This window comes from Lycium barbarum, chromosome 7 (assembly GCF_019175385.1).
Source record: "Lycium barbarum isolate Lr01 chromosome 7, ASM1917538v2, whole genome shotgun sequence".
Lineage (NCBI taxonomy): Eukaryota > Viridiplantae > Streptophyta > Magnoliopsida > Solanales > Solanaceae > Lycium > Lycium barbarum.
This window is the reverse complement of record NC_083343.1, coordinates 110,050,999-110,067,673: the sequence shown is the minus strand read 5'-3', so window position 1 is coordinate 110,067,673 and position 16,675 is coordinate 110,050,999. Positions and strand designations below refer to the sequence as shown.

General features: G+C 37.5%; 2 protein-coding genes across 3 annotated transcripts; one reads left to right on the top strand and one right to left on the bottom strand.

Annotated features, from left to right (window-relative positions):
* The first annotated feature begins 899 nt into the window (after positions 1-899).
* LOC132602406 (uncharacterized) lies at positions 900-2,793 on the top strand. The gene is made up of 3 exons (XM_060315267.1): positions 900-1,267; positions 2,263-2,387; positions 2,475-2,793. The coding sequence occupies exons 1-3, from the start codon at positions 1,049-1,051 to the stop codon at positions 2,536-2,538; spliced, it is 408 nt and encodes a 135-aa protein (XP_060171250.1). The 5' UTR covers positions 900-1,048; the 3' UTR covers positions 2,539-2,793.
* Positions 2,794-3,517: 724 nt separating this feature from the next.
* Positions 3,518-15,850, bottom strand: LOC132603768 (1-phosphatidylinositol-3-phosphate 5-kinase FAB1B). 2 transcript variants are annotated; one of them, XM_060316980.1, is made up of 11 exons: positions 14,327-15,850; positions 10,912-11,634; positions 10,146-10,299; positions 9,718-10,062; positions 8,747-9,520; positions 8,311-8,642; positions 7,802-7,928; positions 7,549-7,716; positions 5,300-6,820; positions 4,368-4,634; positions 3,518-4,254 (listed from the first exon to the last, which is right to left on the bottom strand). In XM_060316980.1, exons 1-11 carry the CDS (start codon positions 14,920-14,922, stop codon positions 3,928-3,930), a joined length of 5,334 nt encoding a protein of 1,777 aa, XP_060172963.1. In that variant the 5' UTR covers positions 14,923-15,850; the 3' UTR covers positions 3,518-3,927. The 2 variants fall into 2 exon arrangements, with proteins under 2 accessions (XP_060172963.1, XP_060172964.1); XM_060316981.1 differs by having other exon boundaries at positions 5,300-6,817; positions 14,327-15,849.
* Between the last annotated feature and the right edge of the window lie 825 nt (positions 15,851-16,675).

Below are 16,675 nucleotides of genomic sequence, written 5' to 3'. Positions count from 1 at the left end.
ATTTTCTTAAGTGATGTGCAAATGGCTAAGTGGACTGTTTTTTTATCCGGAGGGAATAGTATTTATAAGTTTGTTCCTTTTTTTTTCTAACCAATAATCAGTTACAAGCTTTAAAAAATGATCAGATAATGCCATTGGTTGTGTCTGCGTACCCTAATATAATCAAACATTTTTATAACGGCATCACTAGGTTGCTACAGCAAGATACTGTTAGAAAACTATATAATAGTAGAATACAATACGAAAGTCGATTCCAAAACTAAATTGTTATAGTAAAATGTTATATATAGATGGCTATTATAAAAAGGTTAGAATAGATAGTTGTTATACATTGAGAGACCTTCGAAGCAAATTAATCAAATATAGAAGATAAATATAATGTTATCAACCGACCAGATGATACATTGAGTCCTCACCACCATCAAAACTTACTCCCATTTTATTACTTTTTTCTTTCTAAGATGTTCTTAAAAGAAAAAGATACATTTAAATTTCAAATATCTTTTTTTATCTTAAAATTTGTGTATATATATATATATATCAAATATATTCACGTGACATAAAATGAAGTAAATAGATAAATGTCACGTTGCAAGGACCTACCTTTTATACCCCACGACTCCAAACCTCAATTAATTAACTATATCTTAATCTCATATAAGTCATATCTATTGGGTTCAGCTAATATAATTCATATATTTATAGTCCTTTTTCGCTATTATTAAGAGAAGTAATCATAATTGATCTTTTTAATGTTGCTACTCAACGTACTATAAGCTTCATTTTGAATTCCCCCACTTGAAACGCACTTTGCTTTGTTACGATAGGAACATTTTATAAAATAAAACATGTCCTGGCATGACATCCCTTATTGGTTTGATAGTTTCCCTAAGGAGTATTATTTATTATCCATTTTAGCTTATACAAAGACACCAAAAAAACTAGCACCAAGCAGTTAATATAAATTAAAGTCCCACAATAATACTGCAGAGCAAAGACTAGCATTCTGTTTATAGTTTCTCCATTTGTTTTCCCTCCATTAGGATCAATGGCTGTGATAAACTCTCTTTCAACACCTATTCTAATTACCAAATCATCTTCCACAAAAAGGACAAGGCTGCCTGCTCAGAGACACTTGGTGTTTGCAAGTAGTGACAATATTTCAATCAACACCTCCACAACAACAACAACAACAGCTACCACTAGTGAAATTACAACTACTATTAGTCCACTTAAGATGGGATCAACTTCCAGCAACATGCTAAAGGTATTTTCTTTTATTGCTTAATTGGTATACACAACAATTATCATTATTTTTATTTTTGTTTCTTATCATTCTTCTTAGAACGTATTGATTCGATTACATAAGTAGGACCTAGTATGTTGATACACAACCAGCACCCTGGCTGTATTCAGTAGCGGAGCCAGCATATATATTAAGGGGTGTCAAAGAATATAAATATGTTGCTACCCTGGTTCGAACACACAACTTTAGGGAAATTTAGCAACCCCCTACCCACTTCACCAAACCATCAACTTGTGTCAAAGGGTATCAACACTAGTATACATACTTATAAAATCAAAACTTCATCAATCTATACAATGTGATTTTCCGGCGAAGGGGTGTCGTTTGACACCCCTCAGGCAAGGGTAGCTCCGCCCCTGGCTGTATTTTAACGTGAAAATGACAAAAATGGTCCCTTATGCTCAGGAGTATGTTCAAAGTGGTCTTTTAAGTACATTCCTATACAGTCTTGATCTTTTATGTTGGCTAAAAGTGAACATAATTGGTTCCGTTAAATTTTAACAAACTCTATTCGTTAGATTTGATGAGAACAATAGGGGACATGCAAAAGGATTTAGCGGGAACTCACATTTGGAGGTGCACGAGGGTTTGCTTTTTTTGGTCTATTTTCTAGAGTCTGGTACAACTTTTGAGGTGCAACTGATGCTATTTTTGGTATTTTTTGTGTGTCTAATGCAGTTTTTGTGTTGTGATTTTTAGGATTTGATTGGACTTCCTTGGTGTTCTGGTTAAATCTTTTTCTTTCACAATTTTCCTCAAATATAACAGAGAGTTTATTAAAATATTTGACAGAGATTGAAAGTGTTCCATTTTTGGCAAATTTAAAGAACCAGAACTACTCACAATATAATATTTAAGGGATTACTTTGAAACTACTCCCAAACATAAGGGACTTTTTTTTTCATTTTCTCTATTCTAATTTTCCTTTTATATATTTTTTTTATATATATTTATAGGTATTTGAAGATAAGTCAACGGGTGTAGTTTGTTATAGAGATGAGAATGGAGAGATCCAATGTGAAGGATATGATGAGGGCCCTCGTTTCTGCCACCAACTGCCTATGTCTTCTACTAAATCAAGGTATATAATTACATTAGTGCAATGATTAGTACTAATAAATACATAATCTAATTTTTAAGACTCACTATGACATGTGTGAATGTACAGAGATGAAGAGATTATAGAGCTCCTCCAACGAAATTGGCTTCATATAGCTGGTGCTGCTGAATGAACAGATTTTGTGCAATATCAACAGACTCATGCTGATAATAACAAAAGAAACAGAATAAAGATAGCTTGTTTCTGTTTCCAAGCCTACTTGTTCGGTTTTTCTAATAGTATCAACAAAAAATCGACAATGTCTCAAGTCCAAACTAATTAGCTACTGTTATATGAATCTTATGTCTTCATTCTGTTCCATTCAGACTCATAATCGTCGTTCTAATAGAATGTTTTGACAAAAAGAAAAGAGATATTGACTTGCTTGTTTCCCTGGTGAAAATGTAAATAGTTTGATTTATGTATTGACAATTCACCTTTCCCTTTCAACCCAATGTTTTGCTTCCAATCACCTTTTGCCATTTTTTTCTTTTGGGCTCTGACTTAACTCAGTTTACTATAAGGGACAATGGAAGTACAATTATAGAGTCCTGTTTCTTCTAAAGATGCATCAAGCTTCAACTTTAACATAAAAGCAGGGAATGTTTAATCATTCAACCATAAAACAACTCAAAGATACATATTGGCTGCCTAATACAGAGGCTTTAGAAATGGACCCTTGATGATACAGAAGAAACAAAAGATATACTATAGAGGTTGGTCACTAGATGGAATGTGCCTTAATCCTTCAACGACTATCTAAATAAAAATTTCGACAGTAACCAGATAATTCCTAAGTACGGAATGTTGAAATATTATGGACCTAATTGAATATTTGTGATATCGAGGATTCATACAACCGACCAAACTAGCTTGGAATTGACATGTTGTTGCTGTTCCACAGTAACACTATCCCTAGTTTTGCAGCCTTTAAATATTGGAGCCACTTAAAAGTCTTTTTACCATTTGGACCAAAAGATATCGAAGCCCAATGCATGGAAACTTTTGAGTGACTCTGCTTTCATTTATTTTCAGGTAGATAAACCAAAAGGAATATAAAGTGAGCATACAGATCAATCCCATCAGGGAGGGGGGGGGGGGGGGGGGTAAGGAAAAGATAACAGACAAAATTTATATAAAAGATCGAGTTACTAACTTCAGCAGCATAAACTTTATCCAAAATCATGCATTGACCAAAAATAGCAATTGATCATTTGTAACTCATGTACAACTTGGGTTCTACACAAGGAAAAAATCATGATTGAAAAAGAAAAAAAAAAAAGATGTACAAAAGAATTTCTTGAAGGTAAACCTATGTCTATGTAGGAGAAATCTTTCACTAAAGCTATAATCCTCCATCAATGTCTTCTAAACAAATAATGATGTGTTCCCTCACTAAGGAGAGTACCCCTAGAACTGCAAACTGCATATCAAAAGAATTGAAAAAATGGGGAGAGATATATGAACCTAGTATAACCGGGAATCCCAATAATACGATCAATATACAAGCAGATATACAGAGTCACTCCGTAGATTTTCCACTTTGCGAGTTCTCTCCACACAAATCATTCTGTGACTTGTTGGGAGTAATAGTAAGAGGTGACCAGTGATCAGCAACCATCAGAAAATAGGTAGTCATTGCCTTCCGGAACCTTTTTTTGTATTGCTTAGGTGAAATTACAGTCGGAGACACGTTCTTGGGTCCACCAAGGATGCCAGAGGCTTTAACCCATGTCTCCAGGTGCTTGTCCCATGTATACTGCCTCATGAAGTCAATAATCCCAAGAACGAGTTCATGCTTCTCTTCGTCGACACCAACCAATAGTGAGTAATCCATCACATCAACTGACTGCAAGAACTACTATATTAGTCCAAACCATAAAGAAATCTGCTAAAAATAGACTCACACAAATTTATAGGATTAGGCAACAAATATATCCAATCAAGTTGGCATAAACTTACAGCAAGAAAAGCAGTGTCATTCCAGACAGCTCGTTCCAAAAGTCTCTTGGCTTTGTTTCCAACAAAAATAGGTGAAGTTGGCATAGACTCGATCAAGTTCTGATCCAGCAAGACCTTATTGCTTCCACTAGAGTCGGGATTGTAACGAGACCGGGAAGATCCTTTAAGGTCATAAAGCCGCGTTAGATTCCTCCCAAATAGAAGGTTCTCCATAACTAGCACATCCATTTTAGTTTCCTTCCCTCCTTTAAGATGCTTAGATGTCACCTGCACATAAACAACAGAGTTAATTATGCAAAATGACTAGATACTCATAATCATAATTGACGATATCATGTCTCATGAAAATGCCGAAGCATATGAACAGTGAGGGAGTCAGGGAACAATCATGAAATTTGTTATTTTAGACACTAATTACACATCAAAGTTTGTCTTCATAGAATAGAAGAGAAATATGCAGCCGTTGTTTTGTGGTCAATTCACCCACAAGGCTATGGAACCATAACAACTATAACTCGCAGACCATAAAGATGACCATGTATTCATACAGATCATTACGTTCTTTTCTATAGGCAAAAGACCAAAAAGAAAGGTATCTCGTTTGCCCAAAACATCAGTGAAAATGGACTGTCCCCCTTACCAGATCATTCCCAGTGAAAACTTCAGGTGAAAGTAAATAGTAATTACAAACCCAAAGTGGTAACTCAAATTTGTCAAGTTAAACCATAAACCATTTATAAATTATGTTAAGCGCACCTTCCAAATGTGATAATCGTCTTTGCCCCTTACGAAATACTAGATTCACTATAAATGTGGCATTGTGCTGTTGCAGGTCTTTTCCTCTCTAAGACTATACGGATAACACAAATGACCTTATAAATCTTAATTACAAAATTCAAGAAGATCAAGTAATGAAGAGTAGTTAGAAATACCTGATAGATCCCCAGAATCTTTGCCAGGCAAGTAGGACTCCTTGAGCTTATTGATTCTGAAAGATACTTAAAATATGCAGGAGCAAACTTTATAAAAGATTCCAGTTCTGTCTTAGTCACTTGTTTGATAATGAATCGATCATCCAAGGTTTTAGCAAAGAAAACATTGCTCTTGCCTCCTTGGGCTCCCCATTTCTTACAGCGGCTTAGAGATCTTATGAAGTCCATCTCAGATGGGCAACATATCCTTCTCAAAGCATCAAAGCGCTTTGCGTAATAACAAGTCACTGTGTACTTCACTTTCCCAAGCGGTCCATCATCCGAAAATAAGACTCTGGCATGCATTGTCTTTGTGCATGAGAGCGGATCCAAAACCGAAGAGCTATGACTACTGGATGAGGACAAGAAACCATCATCTGTAGATCCAAGACTTTTGAAGGATTCTAATACCATTTCATCCATAGATTGAACGGACTGCAGACTTCCTGAGTCTTGGGACTGCAGTGGAAGGTTAGAGTCCAAACTAGTATCCTTTGACTTCTCTAGCTCTTCAGATAGTTGTGCAAGATAATCTGGTGAAACTAGTGCATAAGATATAATACTAGTGGGCTCATCATCATACACTGGTATAATGGTATCATTAACCCCAACAGGTAGGAGCAACCTGGCTCCACCTTGTGCCTCTGACTCTCTAAATGATGAAATGTAGACAGGGCTGTACTCGCCAAGCGTATCCAACTTCTGAGCACTTGGTAAAAAGTTTTTGTTCAGTGACCGGTAGAAGCTAATAAAAGACATACCTAACCATCCCCCGGCATCTTCCACATTTTCAGAGCTCTTAGAGGATAATGAAGGAGGAAATCCAGACGGCTTAATTCCGTTATGTTCCTCCACAGGGTCTTCAACATCTACTTTTTCTGCTAATCTAGTTGTTGAAGAATCTGCTATAGGTGGTTCAGAAGATCTGCAAGTACCGTCCTTCAGCACTCCAGCACCGGAAATAGTTTCACCAGTCCAAGCTGCCTCAAGAGTATCTGACAAACTATCCGTGATCGAGGACTGCCCATCAGAAAGGGCTCTAGACCCCTCTGTATTGGATTCTGCGGATTGACTTTCTGTTCCAGCAGGAAGACCTGCTGGTTTCTCAGTTGCACAACTAGAATCAAAGAGAGCCTCAGATCCTTGATGATCTGTGTCCACATGATTCTTTTGGCTACCACTTACTCCATCATTAGATTTTTCACCAAGTGTTGGAGTTAAAGAAACAGAATCAGCGACATTCAAACTGTCACTCGGCCTGGCAGGATTATCTGGAGCAGTGAACTTATCATTACCAACCAGGGGTTTCTCTTCAGTAACGCAATGAGCCTCGCATTCTAAGCTGGCTGCATATACGAGACGGTGATCCCACATATAAGATTGGAAAATAAGTTGCCTTCGCAACCGATTAATCTCGAAAATATCAACAACAGGCTGCGCCTTTTTCGCCTCCTTGGTCAGAATTTTCTGGAGAGATTCCTGCTAATACACAATACCCAGGAAAACCCACAAAAAGATAATTAGCAATAGTTTTACAAATTTATTGGCTTTGAATCCCAAACATAAAGTGAGACAATCGAGAATTCCCACTCCATTAGTTTACATGATGTTAGAATCATGATACATATGAAAGTTTAAGTTTTAATGCAAGAGGTTAATAATGATAGCTAGCAAGTTAAGTTCTGATGCATCAAAGCAGATGTCAATAGAATCTGCAACATGGGCAGCAGGAGACAATTCCACCATTTTCTGTCTCCCAAGCACAAGGTGATAAAAGAACAAATACTGAACCATGAACAGTCACTGTCTTATTTCCTATCAGACTAAGCATAGAAATCCAATCACTGGGATCATTATAGCGAGACCTATTTGTACATAGGCTTCAGATAACTAGAGTGAAAGAGAGCAAGCGGAGACTCATACTTCATAATTACTGCCACGAAAACCCAACAACACACACAAACATAGGTGTGGAGAGAAGGAGAGAAAGCACTTAGTAATATAAGCAGGACCATGATATGCAGTGAATAAGAGGTCACTGACCTCCACTGAGATCTGAAACTCATTAACAGAAAATTCGGGTAAGGTCTTAAATTTATCTATAATCAACTCACATTCTCAGAATCCTTTGGATTTCGTATTAAGGACACATATATCTCAGACTTTGCAGAATCTAGAGACAATTTTATATTTAGAAATGAAGACTTTACTTCAAATTCTTCCTTCTCCTTCTGCAGCATTCCTTCCAAAACAGCAATTTGACCTCTTGCTTTAGGTGCTTTAGCACTGCTGTTATATTGACCACCACATTTTTTCTCCACCAAAAGACGGATTGCATTCAGAACCTCAGAAAACAAACGTTCAGCTCGGCCAATGACCTGCTTAAATCATGGCATGAAAACAAGTACACAGTGAGATCAGATGCCACTTTAGACCACTCAAAATTCTGAATCACATTCGCACCTCGTTTATTTCTTTTTGTACCCAGTCCTGATTTTTCTCATAGTTGAAATCCAGCTTTGCAGGAGGAAGGCACACTGAGTGAACATCAATTGACGCATAGCGAAAGCAAGCAACCATTTTCCCAAATCTGTACATGTCACAAATTTATTAACATTTCAAAAGATACTCAATAATAATTGATGGTACAGCATTACAAAAGACACTTGAAAATAAAAAGGGAACCATAGTTTTAAACTCAAGACCCTATAGAACTTTTATGCAGATTATTTTCATACATTGGCAAAACAAAATGCAAGCTAGACTAGGCAAAACAAACATGACAAAGAAGGAAGCAATAGAAATCAATCAAAAAATCCAATGAAGAAAAGTACTGTTAATTGAGCAGAACATGAAACCACCTAATCATGCCTAACAGATTTGACTATTAAGCATGACAAACCAAGAGAACAAACATTTGAAATGCTCTTAGATTTACAACACTGCAGGAAACAAACAGAATAAGAGCATACCCGTAAAACCGAAGACAATCTCTATGTAAAGAATGCCCGCAGCTAGCCACTCTGCTAGCAGCTGCATGGTTAGAAAAACTAAGTTCTAGGAACTTCCCGAAGGATAAGCCCCAAGCAGCATCAGACATCACTATTCTTTGAGTTGCTGGAGGAAAGCCCTTAACCCTTGGACATCTCAGGCACCTATGCCACATCCATATTTTTCCTTCCCTTTCGCCAGACAAAAGAAACTCTGGCAGCTTCTTAACCGAAATAGTTAAACTGCCTTGTCGATGAGTGTAACACTGAACATGTGCTTCTGAAGGCATCTCACATGAACGGCATCTATAACTCTGCAGAAGAAAAGGAAAAAAGAAACGATAAAAGATCTTTCCGGTCTCTTAATTATATTCTTAATGTTTCTGGCAAACATGGAAAGGACAGGGGAGAGATTTACTTGATCAAACAAATTGTCTCGTAGAAATCGACCCAGTGGCTTATCAAAGTTCCCATAGTATTTTATCCGAAAGAGATGGGACCTTTCACAGACAGTTCCCTTCCAAACACATCGGGACGATAAAGAAACTAAAATGCTTTGATGGTCAGATGGGGACGGAGGAAACTCTTCCTTTGATGAAGCTGGTTCATCGTGAACGTTTTTTCCGTCTAGTTGCAAAACCATTGGATTTGAGCCACTTTGGTTCACATCCACACTGCCATTTTGGACATTCTTTGACAAACAACCCTGTTCAATTTTATCTGAAGGCGCAAAACCGGTAGACAAGAAATGGTATCCTTGGGCATCTTGGATATTGTTAGCTATTGAAGGCTTTAATCTGGAAGACTCTATCATATGCACAATACCTCTGTCCACAGATGAACCAGACAGGGAGGGCCCAAAGAAGGCAGTATCAGTGCTTGCAGCAGTAGGGAACTCTGTCGTAACCATTTTCTGAGCACAAAGGTTTGCACCACCACATAATGGTGATTGAGTTTTCTCAGCGTAAGGAATGGTAAAACCAGGTATTGTTGAGATTGACCTGCCAATAGTTGATGATTTATCTGGAAGTGCTACAGTTATTGGAGAATTCAGAGGAAGATCAGGTAGAGATGCTCCCTCATCAGCAAGAAAAGAGGTTTCCAGAGCCAAATGATAAGCTGCAAAAATTGAATATTGAAAGACATGCTTTACTTTCTTCAACTCATCTCCATTTGCACCACGGAGTAATACCTGAGACAAGAAATACCATGAGAGCCCAAATATTATGTAGAAGTCCATATGACTAAATTTGCAATATGTACACATATGATGTCGTAAGAATAACTTGGCCATGATAAGAGACTGAAACCACCAATTTGCAGGTTGTCAAGTGTCTTTTTAGAACATAGTAAGACAACTGTAGTTGTAGTAATTGATGATAGACTTACAGTGCATCCCAGTGGCTTTGGACAGCCTTCAAAGTACATTAGAGTCTTCACCAGCTTCTTTCCACTCTGTCCAGCTGTACCATGCTCTTCAAAAAACTTCTCAACATGGAACGTGTCACAGAATCCCAACTTTCTAGATGAGAAATGATCTATTGAAGGTACTATTTGACTACCCGTGCAACGGGCTATACGCTCCAAAAGTGTCCTCTTGATATTTAAGACAAGGGATATGTCCTTTGCCAGGAGGTACTCTTGCGCATAGCGAGATACGGATTTTTCCACCAGAAGAACATCTGGTTGGTGCACATCAATTTTGGCAACAGCCATCTTGAGATGATCCATTTCCTAAATAGCAACACACATCTGTAAGCACAATATCTAAACACTATCTGCTCCAAATATGGGAAGACAAGGTTATTCATCAAAACCTGCTGCAACAAAGTATCAAAACTTGATAAGTGGTTAGAGACACGCTGGTATTCAAGAGCCCCTCCAAGGATTAATATGCGAGGCTTCTCTATTTTGGATGTCATTCGTCGATGAGCTACATTTTTCTTGCAGACAACTCCTTTCACCACCACACTGTTTAAGGGGACAAAGTTTCATATGAGAGGAATACTATTTCGGTTGTACGCAAGAACACAACAAACATGCTACAACATAAAGAGGTATAAAAGTTAGAGGCTACACCAGAAGAAGAAAAATGATTTCTAATCTTGACGAAGAATACACTCACGAGCAGAAGAAAGCTGCAACATGTATGTCATAAGTTGTTACCTTGCACAACTATATCTAGTTCACAAGTCATCGTGCGAAAAGCACTATGTCAAATCTATCGTCATTGCTTTGTAATTTGCAAAAAACCACTTTGACCAAATATTTCTTAAGGAAAGAAATACAGGTTCTGGAGAATAAGCCAAGTATCAAATAGAATTGTACCAGAGAAAGACTCTAGTATTTCAAAGTTTCTTCAGAAATCACAGCTAACAAAAGTATTGTGTGCATGTGTGTGTGTGTCTGTGTCTGTGTGAGAGAGAGAGAGAGACTGTGTACGAACATGAAACGTCAACAAAGCTCCTGTTTTCCAATTTAAAAAGTTTTCTGTTGCTCCTTATCCTAGTAACATAAGAGGCAAGGATCCAACACACAAGCTGAAAGGCATTGTGGACAAAACTGAAAATTATTTTCTCTTACCTGTCACTACGACGCCCAGATGCTACATATTTCACCTTTACGTAGCCCCCAGGGTCCATCCCTCCGCCCTTGCTAGTGTCTGGTTTCAGAAGTGTAGCAGCTTCCCATGATAGGGATGTAATAATCTCCAGCCAACTCTCTTTTTCATCTTCCTCATCAATGGCAAGGCCTTGAACCTGCATAAGCTGGGATACTAAAGCCCTGAAGTGGCCATCAACCACATTTTTCACAACCTTTTTCTGCTCTTCGTTTGACCTATCCCTACTTCTATACTCACCACTTCCAAAACTGCTTGATGACCGTAAACCTCCCCACTCTGCTGCAGCATCGCAATCATCATCATCATCATACATAAGTGCTTCCTTTTCATCTTCTTCATCTTCTGGTTCAGGTGGAAGCCACAGAACTCCATTGTTCTCAAAATCCACAGGTTCCACATTAACATCTTCTGCAACATTTATGGATGAAGGCACTTCACATTCATCAGAAATGTCCTGTTTTACAATCTGTTGGACTTCTTCGGAAGCCTGGGAATCAAAACTATTGTGTAAGGAAGAGCTGCTCACACTTTTTTCATCCATAGCTTCTCCATCAGGGTGTTCTTTATGTGGTCCATACTCCTTTTTGATCTCGTCATACTGAGCGGGACCATAGTAACTATTGACCAAATGGCCCTGCGAATCTAACTGGTAAATACCATATTCGTCTTCTTCATCATCACTCCTGATTCCACAATGTAGCAACAAACAGTTAACTGATACTGAAATGTGTTCTTAGACACAAGTAGTGGGAACAGCAGGTAACTACAAATGCAAAGCAACTCACAAAATAATTGGTTCGCTCAGGACAAAGTTTTCATACACAAATCAAAGTGCAATAAATAACTCTTACTGCAGATGAGACACATTCCTCTCAGAAATAAGACTGTTCAAGACGTAAATGACTCAAAAGATATATATGCTATCCACACTATTGCCAAGCTCCTTGTTATACAAACATATATCTAGCAGCATGTACTATGTAGGTTATAGAAGAGCCGGTCCAACAAGGAAGAGGTTCCAAAAATACTGCATGTTGTTCAAGAATGGATGAAGTAATATAAGAGGAGAGCCATGTGATCTGCAAACAAAGTTGTTCTAACTGTTCTAGTTCAACATCACGAATCATGTCAAGTCACTCATAAATTGTGTAAGGGTCTCCCGAGAGGTTTATAATGCCTTGAGCCGCTCCTCCCATTGCCTTAAGGTTTTGGGTTGGTGCTCATATTATTTCAGAGGTAGGTCGTATCGCTGGCAAATTACCTCGCAAGTTGCATAGAAGAAGTAGCATCATGTTTCCGACTTTCCGTCTGGTTGCAGGGAGATGGTTGGCCTATTATAAACAAAAGGACACGCATGCCCACACATCAACCATCACAAGGGCCTTAACGAGGCAGCAAACTTCAGTTATCAATGCTTTGCCAAATTGCTTCTGGTATCATTTCTTTTACTTTCTGCTGGATTACTTAAGAGAGGGAAGATTTTAACTTATGGAACAAATTGCACATTTGGTAATAGAAGTTCAAATTGTTAAGAACATGTCCGATTCATTGTCGTCAAGAATATGTTCAGATTCATTGTATAGAATTCTGTAGGCTAGTCTAGTATATTGTGTCTTAATTAGGAGGTTATCTTGCATTAAATATAATCCTTTTAAATAAGTTAACATACTCTTAAGAGTAGTTAACAACTCTTATTTAAAGAGCTCCTTTATATTGAATTTAATCATCATGAAAACAATTTATCTCTCCTCTCGTCTCTCTTTTCACATAAGGGTAAACCTTTCCAAGCCCATTCCCTCACTCACAAGTTTTAGTTTAAAGTTCAAGTGTGATCCCATTAATCGGATTACGCGTGCAACAGGGTGTTGGATTAATAGTTGTCCAGCTTCCAAATAGATTTCTAAAAGTGTTGGGTTCATCCACTAATAACGTTGAAGTTTTTGGTTAGTACGTGTATTCTTTTACATAGCTCAAAAATTTGACCTATCTTAAGTTCTTAACATTACACAACTGGATATCTCATTCACTGTCAGTATGGTTAGCCCATTGTAGGAATCTCAAGATAGTCACTGGAATGCTGCTCGAGAAAAAGCCTGCCTGGTGATCTACTTGAGAGTTTGCAAGGAAGACAGCTAAATACCCGGAATTAAAAGATAAGGATTTCCAGAGGTCAATATCTGCCATTGAGCCTCATATCCTAAGTGCCTAAGTATGAGTTGAGAGAGAGCATTCTTCGGTATATTAAAAGCAACAAAACCTTCCATATGAGGACTAAGGAAACACTGATAATATAGCATATGTAGATGCAGATATGTCCAGATCACCCTCTTTGATAGATGGTCTACATCGGTATATATTTGTTTAATAACCGTGGTGCCCGGGTCAGCTTGTGCGCACCTCGATTAATTCCACGGGATACCTACCACCTCCCCACCAGCAACAGGTACCAGGTAACTCTGTCCAACAAGGCTAGGACGGATGGGAAGAAATCACCTAGCGTTTTGTCTCTGTTGAGATTTTAACCTGAGACATCATGGTTTTCAACCCACTTCATTGACCACTAGGCCACAACCTTGGGTGACATCCACATCGGTATATTCTGGAGAGAGAGTTAAGAATGATTGACGGAAGGAGAGAAGCAGAGAAACAAATTAAATTCTAGAGAAGAGAAAAAATTAAATCAATCTAATCCCAAACGATGTACCTTCAACCCCAAAGGTTAAGCCATGTAAAAAGGTGTGTCTCCTACATCAGTTTGTGGATTACAATCATACACACTAATCCCTACAGGTGCCATTTTGATTGGCGAAAACTTGATGTCGTTAAAAAAGTAAGAAGCAAGAGGCAATTGCAACATCTGGTGCAGAACCTGAGTATTGAGCTACGGCCTTAGAGACACATGAGTTTATGTGGTTGATTTAGCACAAATCCCTGAGAGGATTCAAACATGCAATCAAGCATAATGAAAGAGCAATACCTCAGAGTTAGGATGTCCATATAATATGGGAACTAGGGTCAGAAATGCTTTCTTCATTACTTAGTAAGAGATGTCCATAGTGTTTAAGGCAATCTACCCCTTCACATTTACAAACAAACAACAACATAACCAGTGTGGTCCCACAAGTTGGATATGGGGAGGGTGGGGTGTATGCATACCTTACCCCTACCTTAGTGGGGTAAAGAGGTTGTTTTTGATAGACCCTCGGCTCAAGGAAATCGTTTTCCAGAACAGGTTTGAATCGCATTTGCAAAACAAGGAAGCTCATAAATGTTACAACTTTCCAAGCAACAATCATTGACAATATAACAGTTGGTTTGATTTCTTTTTCATTAATTGGTGGAAATTGAACTGATAATAGAAAATGTCAGATGTACCTTGTTGCGCAAAATGCATATTGGTTGTCCAAAACCCCTGTATTAGCAGGATCATAGCTCCCTCTAGCTGTTGCAACACTTTGCCTGTCTAGAGAAGATTCCGTTACAACCGATTTGCATGGACTAATTACAGAAGACTGTGGCACTGAAGTAAAGGTAATGCTACTACTATCACCAGTTCCACTAGACTTGAAGCTGATAAAACTGGCTGCAGAAGGCGAAGAACAACTAGTGTGCACGTTAGCAACCCGAGGTCCATGATGAACACTAGAAGTTAAACCTTGTTCCCATTGCTTGTAACAGTAATTGCATACTCTAATCTTTTCCCACTCTTCTTGTAGTGGCCTTGGTTCACTAGATGGAGCTGGAACCCAATTTGACGTGCACTTAGCACAGAAAACCCGTCCACATAGACGACAATGATGCCTACGATTAAACAATGTGAATTGAGTATCACAATCATAACACACCCGACAACTATGATCGGGCATCCAAAAATCCCTCGATACATTATCAGGCTCAGACCGCCAAGGGATCCACGATTTCAGTAACTTTAAAAGATCAGAGAATGTCCTATTCGAGGCATCCATCGACATTATATAGGCCTTTGCCTCTCATTGCTATCAGGGGCAGAGCTAGAGTATTGGCTACGGGTTCATCCCAACCCAGTAGCTCTGATTCAAACCCTCTATTTGTCTTAAAAATCCATTAAACACGTACAGATTGTTAAATTCAGAACTCATAAATTTCAAATTCTGGCTCCGCCTCTGATTGCTATAACCTCATTATTCAATAACAAAACTCATATCCAATTACTTTAACAAATCAACCTTAAAAAAGGGTCTAAATCCAACCAACAAACTAAAGCCCCTAACAAGTGGCTGGCATTGAAGAATCAAACAAACTCTTTACTGATTATAGAACTGTTTTTTTTTTCTTTACTACTCATAATTCATTTATCAACATTCTCCAAATCCATATATACATATCAAAATTGACTGTCCATAGCTTCTCACAGAAGCCAATTCTTGATATGGTAATAAAATCAATTCAAAAACTCCCTATACAAAAATACAAAAAACCCAAAAAGAAAAATACCTTGCTATTTAAAAAAAAAAAAAAAAAAGATACCCAATTCACCTCAACAACAAAAGATTGAAACTTTAACCTTTATGTCACAAACTAATAAAGGGAACAAGTTTCCTTGAAAATACATATAACCCTGTAAAAAAAAAAAATCAAAACATATCCGATTAAGATGAATTGGATTGGATATATATACCCTTATAAAGATCAATCATTTTGGACATAAATATAAAAAGTGAATCAAAACATGTTTTTGAAGATATGAATGAAACAAGAAAAGGACAGACGCCGCAATCGCCTTTTTGCAGAATTAAATTTATGATGGAGCAGATGAAGACAAAAAAAATGAACCAATTGAAGGTTGCCACGTAGATCAATAGACCCCACCTCTTGCGGAAGAGGAAGTAGGTGAGTACGTAGATTATTTAACGGGAAATAACACACTACACGTCTATTTTATATTATTCGAAACGCTCATTTTATACATTATTATTATGGGTGCTGCTAAATAGCAGAACCCACTTTAACAAAAGTGTCAAAATTGGGGGTGGCCCACAGCAAAATGACCAGAATATCCTAACTCTCAACAGCTAACTTCTCTTCTTTAATGTAGTGTTATGATTAAAGTAAGTCACACTAAAATATAAATGGCAATATTTAAATGAGATGCGTACACCTATATTATACAGTGGGCCAACCTAACAATATGCACAACTTTATTTATTTTATACTTTATTATACGATGGGTCAGCCTAAACAATATACACAAATTTACTTATTGTTTCTTTCATTATACGGTGGGCTAACCTAAACAATATACAAAGCCTTAATTCTTTTTCTCTTTTTTTCCTTTTTAGAGACATTTAACCCCTAAACCAATTAGTAAGAATTATATACAAGAATAACATATCTGTTATAAAATATATATATATATATGAATGTCCATATAGTCTAGGTTTTCCACATGTCCTAAATAAGAGTAGGTACATGTACATTTGGTGGCATGTATGAAATGAAGAAAATGAAGCAAGGTACATGTACATTTGGTGGCATGTATGAAATGAAGAAAATGAAGCAACACAAGTTTGATTTTAACTCTTGGTGTTGTCATTGATGACTTCATCAAGAGATTTACCATCTCTATAAATAGATGGTTAAGTTCTCAATTTGTGAGGAGATATCAACAAGAAGTGAAATACAATCTCTCCCTCCTTTCTACAAAGTTATTAATTTGCTTCTCTTGTTTATTTCCAATTATGTAGT

Bases quoted from the DNA above. Each gene is read 5' to 3' on its own strand.
- LOC132602406 (XM_060315267.1), top strand. From the start codon at position 1,049: ATGGCTGTGATAAACTCTCTTTCAACACCTATTCTAATTACCAAATCA. The intron at 1,268-2,262 runs GTATTTTCTTTT...ATATATTTATAG, and splicing joins CTTCCAGCAACATGCTAAAG to GTATTTGAAGATAAGTCAAC. The intron at 2,388-2,474 runs GTATATAATTAC...GTGAATGTACAG, and splicing joins ATGTCTTCTACTAAATCAAG to AGATGAAGAGATTATAGAGC.
- LOC132603768 (XM_060316980.1), bottom strand. From the start codon at position 14,922: ATGTCGATGGATGCCTCGAATAGGACATTCTCTGATCTTTTAAAGTTA. The intron at 8,643-8,746 runs GTAAATCTCTCC...TTTCTTCTGCAG, and splicing joins GAGACAATTTGTTTGATCAA to AGTTATAGATGCCGTTCATG. The intron at 4,255-4,367 runs GTAAGTTTATGC...TAGTTCTTGCAG, and splicing joins ATGACACTGCTTTTCTTGCT to TCAGTTGATGTGATGGATTA.